This window comes from Procambarus clarkii, chromosome 36 (assembly GCF_040958095.1).
Source record: "Procambarus clarkii isolate CNS0578487 chromosome 36, FALCON_Pclarkii_2.0, whole genome shotgun sequence".
NCBI lineage: Eukaryota > Metazoa > Arthropoda > Malacostraca > Decapoda > Cambaridae > Procambarus > Procambarus clarkii.
This window is the reverse complement of record NC_091185.1, coordinates 8,369,924-8,384,371: the sequence shown is the minus strand read 5'-3', so window position 1 is coordinate 8,384,371 and position 14,448 is coordinate 8,369,924. Positions and strand designations below refer to the sequence as shown.

The 14,448-nt window shown below is 45.3% G+C and overlaps 1 protein-coding gene across 1 annotated transcript in view; it reads left to right on the top strand.

The window, feature by feature from the left end:
- LOC123756091 (uncharacterized) overlaps positions 1 to 14,448 on the top strand; it is a 133,168-nt gene that overhangs the window by 44,983 nt on the left and 73,737 nt on the right. The window contains exons 4-6 of the mRNA XM_045739079.2: positions 4,826 to 5,182; positions 5,430 to 5,711; positions 8,543 to 8,720. Of these exons, the coding sequence (XP_045595035.2) occupies positions 4,826 to 5,182; positions 5,430 to 5,711; positions 8,543 to 8,720 (817 nt within the window). The remainder of the gene's footprint in view (positions 1 to 4,825; positions 5,183 to 5,429; positions 5,712 to 8,542; positions 8,721 to 14,448) is intronic.

The following is a 14,448-nucleotide window of genomic DNA, read 5'->3' as shown; positions in this document are numbered from 1 at the left end:
TGTATGGTAGTATACCTGTATGGTAGTATATCTGTATGGGAGTATATCTGTATGGGAGTATACCTGTATGGTAGTATACTTGTATGGTAGTATGCCTGTATGGTAGTATACCTGTATGGTAGTATACCTGTATGGTAGTATACTTGTATGGTAGTATGCCTGTATGGTAGTATACCTGTATGGTAGTATACCTGTATGGTAGTATATCTGTATGGGAGTATATCTGTATGGGAGTATACCTGTATGGTAGTATACTTGTATGGGAGTATATCTGTATGGGAGTATACCTGTATGGTAGTATACTTGTATGGTAGTATACCTGTATGGTAGTATACCTGTATGGTAGTATATCTGTATGGTAGTATATCTGTATGGGAGTATATCTGTATGGGAGTATACCTGTATGGTAGTATACTTGTATGGGAGTATATCTGTATGGGAGTATACCTGTATGGTAGTATGCCTGTATGGTAGTATACCTGTATGGTAGTATACCTGTATGGTAGTATATCTGTATGGGAGTATATCTGTATGGGAGTATACCTGTATGGTAGTATACTTGTATGGGAGTATATCTGTATGGGAGTATACCTGTATGGTAGTATACTTGTATGGGAGTATACCTGTATGGTAGTATACCTGTATGGTAGTATACTTGTATGGGAGTATATCTGTATGGGAGTATACCTGTATGGTAGTATACTTGTATGGGAGTATATCTGTATGGGAGTATACCTGTATGGTAGTATGCCTGTATGGTAGTATACCTGTATGGTAGTATGCCTGTATGGTAGTATACCTGTATGGTAGTATACCTGTATGGTAGTATACCTGTATGGTAGTATACCTGTATGGTAGTATACCTGTATGGTAGTATACTTGTATGGGAGTATATCTGTATGGGAGTATACCTGTATGGTAGTATGCCTGTATGGTAGTATACCTGTATGGTAGTATGCCTGTATGGTAGTATACCTGTATGGTAGTATACCTGTATGGTAGTATACCTGTATGGTAGTATACCTGTATGGTAGTATACCTGTATGGTAGTATACTTGTATGGGAGTATATCTGTATGGGAGTATACCTGTATGGTAGTATGCCTGTATGGTAGTATACCTGTATGGTAGTATGCCTGTATGGTAGTATACCTGTATGGTAGTATACCTGTATGGTAGTATACTTGTATGGGAGTATATCTGTATGGGAGTATACCTGTATGGTAGTATACTTGTATGGGAGTATACCTGTATGGGAGTATACCTGTATGGGAGTATGCCTGTATGGTAGTATACCTGTATGGTAGTATACCTGTATGGGAGTATACCTGTATGGTAGTATACCTGTATGGGAGTATACCTGTATGGTAGTATACTTGTATGGGAGTATATCTGTATGGGAGTATACCTGTATGGTAGTATACCTGTATGGGAGTATACCTGTATGGTAGTATACCTGTATGGTAGTATGCCTGTATGGTAGTATACCTGTATGGTAGTATACCTGTATGGTAGTATACTTGTATGGGAGTATATCTGTATGGGAGTATACCTGTATGGTAGTATACTTGTATGGGAGTATATCTGTATGGGAGTATACCTGTATGGTAGTATACTTGTATGGGAGTATACCTGTATGGGAGTATACCTGTATGGTAGTATACCTGTATGGGAGTATACCTGTATGGTAGTATACTTGTATGGGAGTATATCTGTATGGGAGTATACCTGTATGGTAGTATACCTGTATGGGAGTATGCCTGTATGGTAGTATACCTGTATGGTAGTATACCTGTATGGGAGTATACCTGTATGGTAGTATACCTGTATGGTAGTATGCCTGTATGGTAGTATACCTGTATGGTAGTATACTTGTATGGTAGTATACCTGTATGGGAGTATATCTGTATGGGAGTATACCTGTATGGTAGTATACTTGTATGGGAGTATATCTGTATGGGAGTATACCTGTATGGTAGTATACCTGTATGGGAGTATGCCTGTATGGTAGTATACCTGTATGGTAGTATACCTGTATGGGAGTATACCTGTATGGGAGTATACCTGTATGGTAGTATACCTGTATGGGAGTATACCTGTATGGGAGTATACCTGTATGGGAGTATACCTGTATGGTAGTATACCTGTATGGGAGTATACCTGTATGGGAGTATACCTGTATGGTAGTATACCTGTATGGTAGTATACCTGTATGGGAGTATACCTGTATGGGAGTATACCTGTATGGTAGTATACCTGTATGGGAGTATACCTGTATGGGAGTATACCTGTATGGGAGTATACCTGAATGGTAGTATACCTGTATGGTAGTATACCTGTATGGGAGTATACCTGTATGGGAGTATACCTGTATGGTAGTATGCCTGTATGGGGAGTATACCTGTATGGGAGTATACCTGTATGGGGAGTATACATGTATGGGGAGTATACATGTATGGGAGTATACCTGTATGGGGAGTATACCTGTATGGGAGTATGCCTGAATAGGAGTATACCTGTATGGGAGTATACCTGTATGGGAGTATACCTGTATGGTGAGTATACCTGTATGGGAGCATACCTGTATGGTAGTATACCTGTATGGGAGTATACCTGTATGGGAGTATACCTGTATGGGAGTATACCTGCATGGGAGTATACCTGTATGGGGAGTATACCTGCATGGGAGTATACCGGCATGGGGAGTATACCTGCATGGGAGTATACCGGCATGGGGAGTATACCTGTATGGGGAGTATACCTGCATGGGAGTATACCTGTATGGGGTGTATACCTGTATGGGAGTATACCTGTATGGTAGTATACCTGTATGAGAGTATACCTGCATGGGAGTATACCTGTATGGGAGTATACCTGTATGGGAGTATGCCTGTATGGGAGTATACCTGTATGGGAGTATACCTGTATGGTAGTATACTTGTATGGGAGTATACCTGTATGGTAGTATACCTGTATGGTAGTATACTTGTATGGGAGTATACCTGTATGGGAGTATACCTGTATGGTAGTATACCTGTATGGGAGTATACCTGTATGGTAGTATACTTGTATGGGAGTATACCTGTTTGGTAGTATACCTGTATGGGAGTATACCTGTATGGGAGTATACCTGTATGGGAGTATACCTGTATGGGAGTATACCTGTATGGGAGTATACCTGTATGGGAGTATACCTGTATGGGAGTATACCTGTATGATAGTATACCTGTATGGGAGTATACCTGTATGGAAGTATACCTGTATGGGAGTATACCTGTATGGGAGTATACCTGTATGGTAGTATACTTGTATGGGAGTATACCTGTATGGGAGTATACCTGTATGGGAGTATACCTGTATGGGAGTATACCTGTATGGGAGTATACCTGTATGGAAGTATACCTGTATGGTAGTATACTTGTATGGGAGTATACCTGTATGGGAGTATACCTGTATGGTAGTATACTTGTATGGGAGTATACCTGTATGGGAGTATACCTGTATGGAAGTATACCTGTATGGGAGTATACCTGTATGGAAGTATACCTGTATGGAAGTATACCTGTATGGGAGTATACCTGTATGGGAGTATACCTGTATGGAAGTATACCTGTATGGGAGTATACCTGTATGGGAGTATACCTGTATGGGAGTATACCTGTATGGGAGTATACCTGTATGGGAGTATACCTGTATGGGAGTATACCTGTATGGGAGTATACCTGTATGGGAGTATACCTCGGGTGTGGTGACTGGGTGTCGACGCCCACCTCAGCACGACCTCCATTATGCTGCCAAACAAGACGTGTTTAACTGTTCGTAATGTTGCTGGTTGGCAATTTAAGTTCAACAGGAAGATTATCAGCAACATGTTTTTGATTAGATTTATTTTGTTTAAATATCGTTCTTATTTGATATGTTTATTGTCTTAAATTGTTATATATCTTTACAAGGCACAAGATAAGAGAGAGAAATGAGCTGTAGAAGTCTGAACAGTTTGTGTAGTGGTGTAACTAAGTAATTGTGTAAGGAAGGTGGGTGTGTGTGTGTGTGCTCACCTAGTTGTGCTTGCGGGGGTTGAGCTTTGGCTCTTTGGTCCCGCCTCTCAACTGTCAATCAACTGGTGTACAGATTCCTGAGCCTACTGGGCTCTATCATATCTACATTTGAAACTGTGTATGGAGTCAGCCTCCATCACATCACTGCCTAATGCATTCCATCTGTTAACTACTCTGACACTGAAAAAGTTCTTTCTAACGTATCTGTGGCTCATGTGGGTACTCAGTTTCCACCTGTGTCCCCTTGTTCGCGTACCACTCGTGTTAAACAGTTTATCTTTATCTACCCTATCAATTTCTCTGAAAATTTTGTAGGTAGTGATCATGTCTCCCCTTACTCTTCTGTCTTCCAGTGTCCTGAGGTGCATTTCACACAACCTTTCCTCGTAACTCATGCCTCTTAGTTCTGGGACTAGCCTAGTAGCATACCTTTGGAGTTTTTCCAGCTTCGTCTTGTGCTTGACAAGGTACGGGCTCCATGCTGGGGCCGCATACTCCAGGATTGGTCTTACATATGTGGTGTACAAGATTCTGAATGATTCCTTACACAGGTTCCTGAACGCTGTTCTGATGTTAGCCAGCCTCGCATATGCCGCAGATGTTATTCTTTTGATGTGGGCTTCAGGTGGCAGTTTCAGGTGTGTGTGTGTGTGTGTGTGTGTGTGTGTGTGTGTGTGTGTGTGTGTGTGTGTGTGTGTGTGTGTGTGTGTGTGTGTGTATGTGTGTGTGTGTGTGTGTGTACTAACAACACCCTTGGTGTACATACAGACAGTGTACCACGTGGGTGGCGGCGGCGCCCTGGACTCTGCCACAGTTGGACTGCTGTCCAGTCCTCGCTGTGGCAACCCTGACACACTCATGGACCACGAGGCCCTCAAAACACCAAGAGTGCCTCTTGATGACCTCGGCGATGACCAGGTGACCCAGTACTCAAGCCGCCCGCGTCGAAGTGCGACCTCCGTTGAGGAGGACCTCGAGCCGACGGGTCCAGAGAGTGAAGAAGGCTTGGAGGAGACGATGCCGGACCAGCAGCGGCTGAGGGAGGTGGCCCAGGAGCTGAGGGACGCCACGAGGGCCAGACACCCTCCGGTGGAGGAGCACCTCGAGTGGGAACCTCACCCTACGGTGAGTTGCTGCTCCAGCTACACCTCTATACTTTACCATAGTCTCTATAGTTATATCAACACCTTGTGTCACCACAGGCCGCTCAAGTAGTGGAGAGCTCCATATGTGTCACTCATGTAGTGGAGAGCTCCACATGTCACTCATGCAGTGTAGAGCTGCACATGTGTCACTCCAGCAGTGTAGAGCTGCACATGTATGACCATCACAAGTGTTACAGGTGTGTGTGTGTGTGTGTGTACTCCCACAGGAAGCTCGGAGGCGGCGCCGGCGGTGGGTTGAGGAGCTGGTGGAGAAGATCAACTCCGGGGAAGAGGACGCCCGCCTGGCCGCCCTCACGACCCACCTGGCAGCGAGAGGCGCCCACCCCACGACCCACCTGGCAGCGAGAGGCGCCCACCCCACGACCCACCTGGCAGCGAGAGGCGCCCACCCCACGACCCACCTGGCAGGGAGAGACGCCCACCCCACGACCCACACCCCACGAGGCAAGAGGTCTATCTTCTCCCACCTCGGACGTCCCTTCAATGAGGTGAGCTTCGTTCGTTCCCTGTCTTTGTTCTTGGGTCCTCGACTCTCTTTGCTCAAAATATCGTCTTTGTTCTTAGTTCACCATCTCTGCTTTTCTATTATTTTCTGCTTGCTTCATATTCTCCATAGTGTTAGTGTAGACGGGCAGGTGGTCGGTGGTCGGGAGGAAGACTCAGCTCTGAGGTCGTGTGGTGTGTCTTAACTCTTGACAGTAAGAGGTCACCATATTGCAGTTTCTCATCTGTAAGATCACCACTACACTGGAGATTGTTCAGTGTAAGATCACCACACTGGAGATTGTTCAGTGTAAGATCACCACCACACTGGAGATTGTTCAGTGTAAGATCACCACACTGGAGATTGTTCAGTGTAAGATCACCACCACACTGGAGATTGTTCAGTGTAAGATCACCACCACACTGGAGATTGTTCAGTGTAAGATCACCACACTGGAGATTGTTCAGTGTAAGATCACCACCACACTGGAGATTGTTCAGTGTATATATATATATTTAGGGTATATATGTTTAGGTAACATATATCCAATCTTTTTAACAACTTCAAGAACTGTTTAATGTTTTCATTATGTGTGCAAGTATGGAGGTGCCACAGGCTGTATGAAGGGGTGGAGAGAGTGTGTGTGTGAGGAACTGGCTACGTCAGGCTAAACCTCCCCATCTCGCCGGATGGTTAGTCATACAGGGCCATGTGATCAAGAGGCAAGCTTTGGCTGCATTAGAAGGATATCCTCAAGAACATTGAGTGGATGAAATAATTGCAATGCTTCAAGTACCTAGAAATACCTAGTGGCTGGATATTTGTAATGTACTGTGTGAGAACATGAAAGAGTTCTTCCGCACAAAGTTTACGTATGGAGTGCTCAAGGTTGGGAGATGCGCCTCCTGTAGGTACCTGCCACAGGTAACGATAGCCCAACCTGATCCTGGCAACCACTCGGTCGCACTGTCTGGCGGACATGTTGTACTGCCCATGTACATAGGTTGCAAATCTAAACAAATCATCACTGTTGTTGCAGGCCGCTGGGAGGCAGTAATTTCTCTCCTATCAGAGCTGAGTGTTTGGAATAATATATTCTTAACAACAGAGATGGGAATACCAAGTTCAAGTTCATCCTTGTTACACGTTAATTTGGCTTTCTGTATCATAGCTGAGTAGCAAGGATAAGTTATCCTGTGTAGCAAACAGGATATTTACGGTTGCTATTTTGAGGCTCTTACTGTCGATCTTGCAAAAGTTTTCAAACTCTTGAAGAGCAGACTGAATAAAAAAATGTTTATTCCTCCTGTTTATTTTTTTTTTAGTATACTGGCAGCAAGTTTCAGTACAGGTAGTTGTGTTTGAGCGGGTGTGTGAGATTCTTGGATGTGGTGTACAAAAGGACGGATATCAGTGACAGGTAGATTACATCTAAAAGAAATATTCAATTTGATGAGTTTGAAGGATTTTTACACAATCATTTATCATACAAGGAGTGAGGTGGTATGTTGACACCAGTGACTTTAGAGTAGAGTTTTAGGAGCACCATATAGTTGGTCCCTGGGCACTACTGGCGATGTTGGCTCTCTCGTGACTTTAGTGAAAAAAGTCGTGTTAACCTGCAGGATTTTTCTCTGGTATGGTTGGAAGCTTCAGTTCTTCCCTCATGGTGAGAATTTTTGTGCATCTTGGGGCACTAAGAATCACACTCATGACTTCATCCTGTGTTACCTCTAGTTTGTTCAGAACAGAGACGGGGAAGCTGGTTACGAGCAAGGCATGATAATTAACTGGGGATCTAACATGTAAAACACTCTACCATATTTAACATTGATACCATTACCAGTAAGTGCATTCAGTAGTTTAAGTCTTTCTTGTAACCTATGATGTAGGTCGTTTACAAAACATTGGTAGTTGCACTTATAGGCTAGAGGGATATTTGTTATTTTGTGCTTATGAAGATCTCTGGGTTTTGTTAGACATAATTCCATTACATTCCGCACTTATAGTAGGAAGAGACCCCAGTAGAGGCGGGGTCCAGCGTGTGGGTGTTCGTAGCAGTTTTGTATTGGTACGAACACTGCCAAGCTGGACCCCGCCTCCAGCCGCAGTGGGGCTCCACCACTCACAACACACTGGCTCCCTCAGCTAGGGTGGGAATATCATTTATGACTTTGTGCAGGAAAACCTTGAGCAGTGTAGAGGTAATTATTTGTATTTGTATTTGTATTTTTTATATACATAGGTACATTTGCATTTGTGCAGCTACCCTAGACTATATGAAGGGGAGTACAGTGTGTGTCAAAAAGCTAGCTACGTTGGCTAAAATTCCCATCTCGCAGGATGGTTAGTCATACAGAGGCACGTGATAAGTAGCCTGCACTGGCAAATTCTGGGTGCATTATTAGGCTATCTTCAAGAACACGAGAGTGAATAAAGTAATTGCACAGCTCCAGGTACCTCATGACAACGGGTGTGAATGGTGTGATAACTCTCTGGCAGACAGGAGCCAGGTTTCACTGCCTGGTTCCTAGCAACACAGACGGCAGCCGTCAGACAAGCGGTTCACTGTACTCCGGTTAACAAAGTGACCGTGAACCACCACCCCGACGACGCCTCCCGCTATAGTCAAACAGTTCGCATCATGGTGAACTGTTTACCCTGATGGACGTCTTCAGTCCTCCTCCACCTGCACAATTAACCGCCTAATTCACCTCTTAGCCAAAATTCCTCCACTTCCTCTTTACACAGCCACGTGCACAGTTACTCTCCAGCATGCCCTACTACTACTACACACTTCCCACTAAGGCTATGCTCCGCCTCCTACTCCTTCAGGAACTGATCACATGGCGGCTGGTGACGTCTGGGTACAGCTCGCAGCTGGAGGTGGGGGCGCAGAGGGCGTCCCTGGCGCTGGCCTTCAGGATGTGGAGTGAGGTCATCCCGCCCATCTTCCTGGAGGACAAGGTCTCCCCGGCGCACTACGTTAACATCAGCATCGGCTTCGGCAAGAGTTAGTGTGTGTGTGTGTGTGTGTGTGTGTGTGTGTGTGTGTGTGTGTGTGTGTGTGTGTGTGTGTGTGTGTGTGTGTGTGTGTGTGTGTGTGTGTGTGTGTGTGTATTCACTTAGTTGTGTTTGCGGGGGTTGAGCTCTGCTCTTTCGGCCCGCCTCTCAATTGTTTACTAACTACTTTTTTTTTTCTCTCTCCACACCACCCACACACACCAGGAAGCAGCCCGTGACAGCTGACTAACTCCAAGGTACCTATTTACTGCTAGGTAACAGGGCATTCAGGGTGAAAGAAACTTTGTTCATTTGTTTCTGCCTGGTGCGGGACTCGAACCCGCGCCACTGAATTACGAGTCCTGCGCGCTATCCACCAGGCTACCAGGGCCCCCCAGGCCACCAGGTGTGTGTGTGTGTGTGTGTGTGTGCATGTGTACTCACCTACTTGTACTCACCTAGTTGTGCTTGCGGGGGTTGAGCTCTGGCTCTTTGGTCCCGCCTCTCAACTGTCAATCAACTGATATACAGATTCCTGAGACTATTGGGCGCTATCATATCTACATTTGAAACTGTGAATGGAGTCAGCCTCCACCACATCACTGCCTAATGCATTCCACCTTTTAATTACTCTAACACTTAAAAAGTTCTTTCTAACGTCCCTGTGGCTCATTTGAGTATTCATCTCCACCTGTGCCCCTTTGTTCGCGTACCACCTGTGTTAAACAGTTTATCCTTATCTACCCTGTCAATTCTTCTGATAATTTTGTAGGTAGTGATCACGTCTGCCCGAGCTCTTCTGTCTTCCAGTGTCGTGAGGTGCATTTCCCGCAGCCTTTCCTCGTAACTCATGCCTCTTAGTTCTGAGACTAGCCTAGTGGCATACCTCTGAACTTTTTCCAGCTTCGTCTTGTGCTTGACAAGGTACAGGCTCCATGCTGGGGCCGCATACTCCTAAATGATTCCTTACACAGGTTCCTGAAAGCTGTTCTGATGTTAGCCAGCCTCGCATATGCCGCAGATGTAATTCTTTTTATGTGGGCTTCATGAGACAGGTTTGGTGTGATATCAACCCCTAGATCTTTCTCACTGTCCGTTTCATGAAGTACTTCATATCCTATTCGGTATCCTGTGTCTGGCCTCCTGTTTCCACCGCCTAGTTTACTTGGGTTGAACTTTAGTAGCCATTTGTTGGACCATTCATTCAGTCTGTCTAGGTCATCTTGTAGCCTCCTACTATCTTCCTCCGTTTTTATCCTCCTCATAAGTTTTGCATAATCAGCAAACAATGAGAGATCAATCAATGAGAGAAACAATTCTATAACCTCTGGGAGATCATTTACATATATCAGAAACAGTATAGGTCCAAGGACTGACCCCTGCGGGACTCCACTCGTAACGTCTCGCCAATCTGAGACCTCACCCCTCACAGTGACTCGCTGTCTTCTGTTGCTTAGGTACTCTCTTATCCAATGGAGTACCTTCCCTTTCACTCCTGCCTGCACCTCAAGCTTTTTCACAAGTCTCTTGTGTGGTACTGTGTCACAGGCTTTCTGGCAATCCAAAAAATGCAGTCTGCCCACCCTTCTCTTTCTTGCCTGGTTTTTGTTGCCTGGTCGTAGAATTCAATTAATCCTGTGAGGCATGCGCTACAAAGTTCTTTTGCTGTAGATGTTGCACTAGCTTTTTTTCGCACAATCTTCTCCATCAGCTGGCATGGTATGCAAGTTCATTGCCTCCTGTCTATCCCCCTATGTGTACTCACCTATTTGTGCTTGCGGGGGTTGAGCTTTGGCTCTTTGGTCCCGTGTGTGTGTGTGTGTGTGTGTGTGTGTGTGTGTGTGTGTGTGTGTGTGTGTGTGTGTGTGTGTGTGTGTGTGTGTGTGTGTGTGTGTGTGTGTGTACTCACCTAGTTGTACTCACCTAGTTGTGTTTGCGGGGGTTGAGCTCTGACTCTTTGGTCCCGCCTCTCAACCGTCAATCAACAGGTGTACAGATTCCTGAGCCTATTGGGCTCTGTCATATCTACACTTGAAACTGTGTATGGAGTGAGCCTCCACCACATCACCCCCTAATGCATTCCATTTGTCAACCACTCTGACACTAAAAAAGTTCTTTCTAATATCTCTGTGGCTCATTTGGGCACTCAGTTTCCACCTGTGTCCCCTTGTGCGTGTTCCCCTTGTGTTAAATAGACTGTCTTTATCTACCCTATCAATCCCCTTCAGAATCTTGAATGTGGTGATCATGTCCCCCCTAACTCTTCTGTCTTCCAGCGAAGTGAGGTTTAATTCCCGTAGTCTCTCCTCGTAGCTCATACCTCTCAGCTCGGGTACTAGTCTGGTGGCAAACCTTTCAACCTTTTCCAGTTTGTGTGTGTGTGTGTGTGTGTGTGTTTACTAGTTGTGTTTTACTAGTTGTGTTTTTGCGGGGGTTGAGCTTTGCTCTTTCGGCCCGCCTCTCAACTGTCAATCAACTGTTTACTAACTACTTTTTTTTTTTTTTTTTTTTTTTTTTTTTTTTTTTTTTCCCACACCACACACACACACACACCCCAGGAAGCAGCCCGTGACAGCTGACTAACTCCCAGGTACCTATTTACTGCTAGGTAACAGGGGCACTTAGGGTGAAAGAAACTTTGCCCATTTGTTTCTGCCTCGTGCGGGAATCGAACCCGCGCCACAGAATTACGAGTCCTGCGCGCTATCCACCAGGCTACGAGGCCCCTGGACATGTGTGTGTGTGTGTGCGTGCGTGTGTGTGCGTGCGTGTGTGTGTGTGTGTGTGTATGTGTGTGTGTGTGTACTCACCTAATTGTACTCACCTAATTGTGCTTGCGGGGTTGAGCTCTGGCTCTTTGGTCCCGCCTCTCAACCGTCAATCAACTGGTGTACAGATTCCTGAGCCTATTGGGCTCTATCATATCTATATTTGAAACTGTGTATGGAGTCAGCCTCCACCACATCACTTCCTAATGCATTCCATTTACTAACTACTCTGACACTGAAAAAGTTCTTTCTAACGTCTCTGTGGCTCATTTGGGTACTCAGCTTCCACCTGTGTCCCCTTGTTCGCGTCCCACCAGTGTTGAATAGTTCATCCTTGTTTACCCGGTCGATTCCCCTGAGGATTTTGTAGGTTGTGATCATGTCCCCCCTTACTCTTCTGTCTTCCAGTGTCGTAAGGTGCATTTCCCGCAGCCTTTCCTCATAACTCATGCCTCTTAGTTCTGGGACTAGTCTAGTAGCATACCTTTGGAGTTTTTCCAGCTTCGTCTTGTGCTTGACAAGGTACGGGCTCCATGCTGGGGCCGCATACTCCAGGATTGGTCTTACATATGTGGTGTACAAGATTCTGAATGATTCCTTACACAGGTTCCTGAACGCCGTTCTGATGTTAGCCAGCCTCGCATATGCCGCAGACGTTATTCTCTTTATGTGGGCTTCAGGAGACAGTGTGTGTGTGTGTGTGTGTGTGTGTGTGTGTGTGTGTGTGTGTGTGTGTGTGTGTGTGTGTGTGTGTGTGTGTGTGTGTGTGTGTGTGTGTGTGTTTATCTATTATTTGTATTTATTATTTGTACCTGCAGAATCAAGCTGTTAGCTCTTGGATCCCGCCTTTCTAACCAATCTATTTTCCTCATATGTCTACTACATATATTTCTCTCTAATACACACACACACACACACACACACACACACACACACACACACACACACACACACACACACACACACACACACACACACACACACACACACACAGGAAGCAGCCCGTAGCAGCCGTCTGATTCCAGGTACGAAGGCTGCAGAAATAATTTGTCATCTCTTACCAAAATTTTTTAATAAAATGCTTGAGACTTGAAGTGTCCCAGAAGTGTGGGAAAAGGCATAGTCCCAATATTCAGAGAAAGAGGCCAGTCAGCAGACACTACACTACACCCGTGTTGTTGTCAAGCGTTCCGTGTAGAGTGCTGGAGAAGGTAAACAGGTTAAGAATGGTGGCCCATCTGGAGAGGTCAGTATCGATTTAGGAAGGGAAAGTCGTGCCTAACAAACCTAACTGAAGTGTGTGTGTGTGTGTGTTCTCACCTATTTGTGCTTCCGGATCGAGCGTTGGCTCTTGGATCCCACCTTTCTAGCCATCGGTTGTTTAAGGCAATGATTCCTGTCCTACCTTTCTATTATACCTAGTTTTAAAGCTATGAATAGTGTTTGATTCCACAATGTGCTCCTTTAGTTCAATCTATTCCCCACTACTCTCACGCTAAAAGAAAACTTCCTAACATTTCTATGACTCATGGGTGAAGTTTCCAGCTCCACCCATGTCCCCTTGTTCTGTTGGTATGCCGTGTGAACATTTCGTCTATTTCCACTCTGTCAACCTTCCAAAGTATTTTGTATGCTGCTATCATATCTCCACGCTCTCTCCTTTTTTCTAATGCCGTCAGGTTCAGTTCCTTCAGTCACTCTTCATATCCCATCCCATGCAACTCCGGGACTAGCCTCGTCGCAAATTTTTTAACCATTTCCAGTTTCCTAGTGTGTTTCTGTAGGTGGGGGCTCCATGATGAGGCGACAAACTCTGAGACTGGTCTCACGTAGGCGGTGTAAGACGCTCTGAATACCTCCTTATTTAGGTTTCTGAATGATGTTCTAACTTTTGCCAGTGTAGAGTACGCTGCTGTCGATATCCTATTTATATGTGCCTCAGGAGTTAGATTCGGTGTTACGTCCACACCCCTAAGGTCTCTTTCTTGCGTCGTCACAGGATGATAGTTTCCTTCATTGTGTACTGACGCTTTGTTCTCCTGTCATCTGGTCCCATTTTCATAACTTTACACTTGCTCGTGTTGAACTCCAGTAGCCATTTCTCTGACCATTTCTGCAGCTTGTTCAAGTCCTCTTGGAGGATCCTACAATCCTCATCTGTCACAACTCGTCTCATTAATTTGCGTCACCCGCGAACATCGACATCTAGGACTCGACTCCTGTAAACATGTCGTTAACGTATATTAGAAATAGAACTGGTGCCAGCACCGATCCTTGAGGTACTCCACTCGTTACTGTTCGCCAGTCTGACTTCTTGCCCCTGACTGTTACTCTCTGGCTCCTTCCTGTTAAGTATTTCCTTACCCATGCTAGGGCCTTTCCGCTTATTCCCGCCTGCCTCTCAAGTTTGAATAGCAGTCTCCCGTGAGGAACTGTATCAAAGTTTTTTGGGGAGTCCAGAAATATGCAGTCTGCCCATCCTTCTCTGTCCTGCCTTATTTTTGTTACTTTATCATAGAGATCCGGAAGGTTTGTTAGGCATGATTTTCTTTCTCAGAACTATGGTTGGTGTTTGTTTACAAACATAATGTTCTCCAGGTGTGTAACCAGTCTTAACCTAATTGTTTTACAGGGGATGCTTGTCAGTTATACTGGTCTACAGTTAAGTACCTCTTCCCTATCCCCCTTTCCATATTAGCCTTCTTACAGCAACTGGGCAACAGCGTAACTCATTATAGATCCTTGCTAGAGGCACGCTGAGGGCCTGCGTACACACACACACACACACACACACGCTGCACCCTGTGTGTGTGTGTGTGTGTGTGTGTGTGTGTGTGTGTGTGTGTGTGTGTGTGTGTGTGTGTGTGTGTGTGTGTGTGTGTATGTGAGAATAATACCCAACCGTGCTTGGCATGTCCGATACTGTTAGCATGGATGAGTACTCCTGAGGGATGCTTTACACGGGAAGCC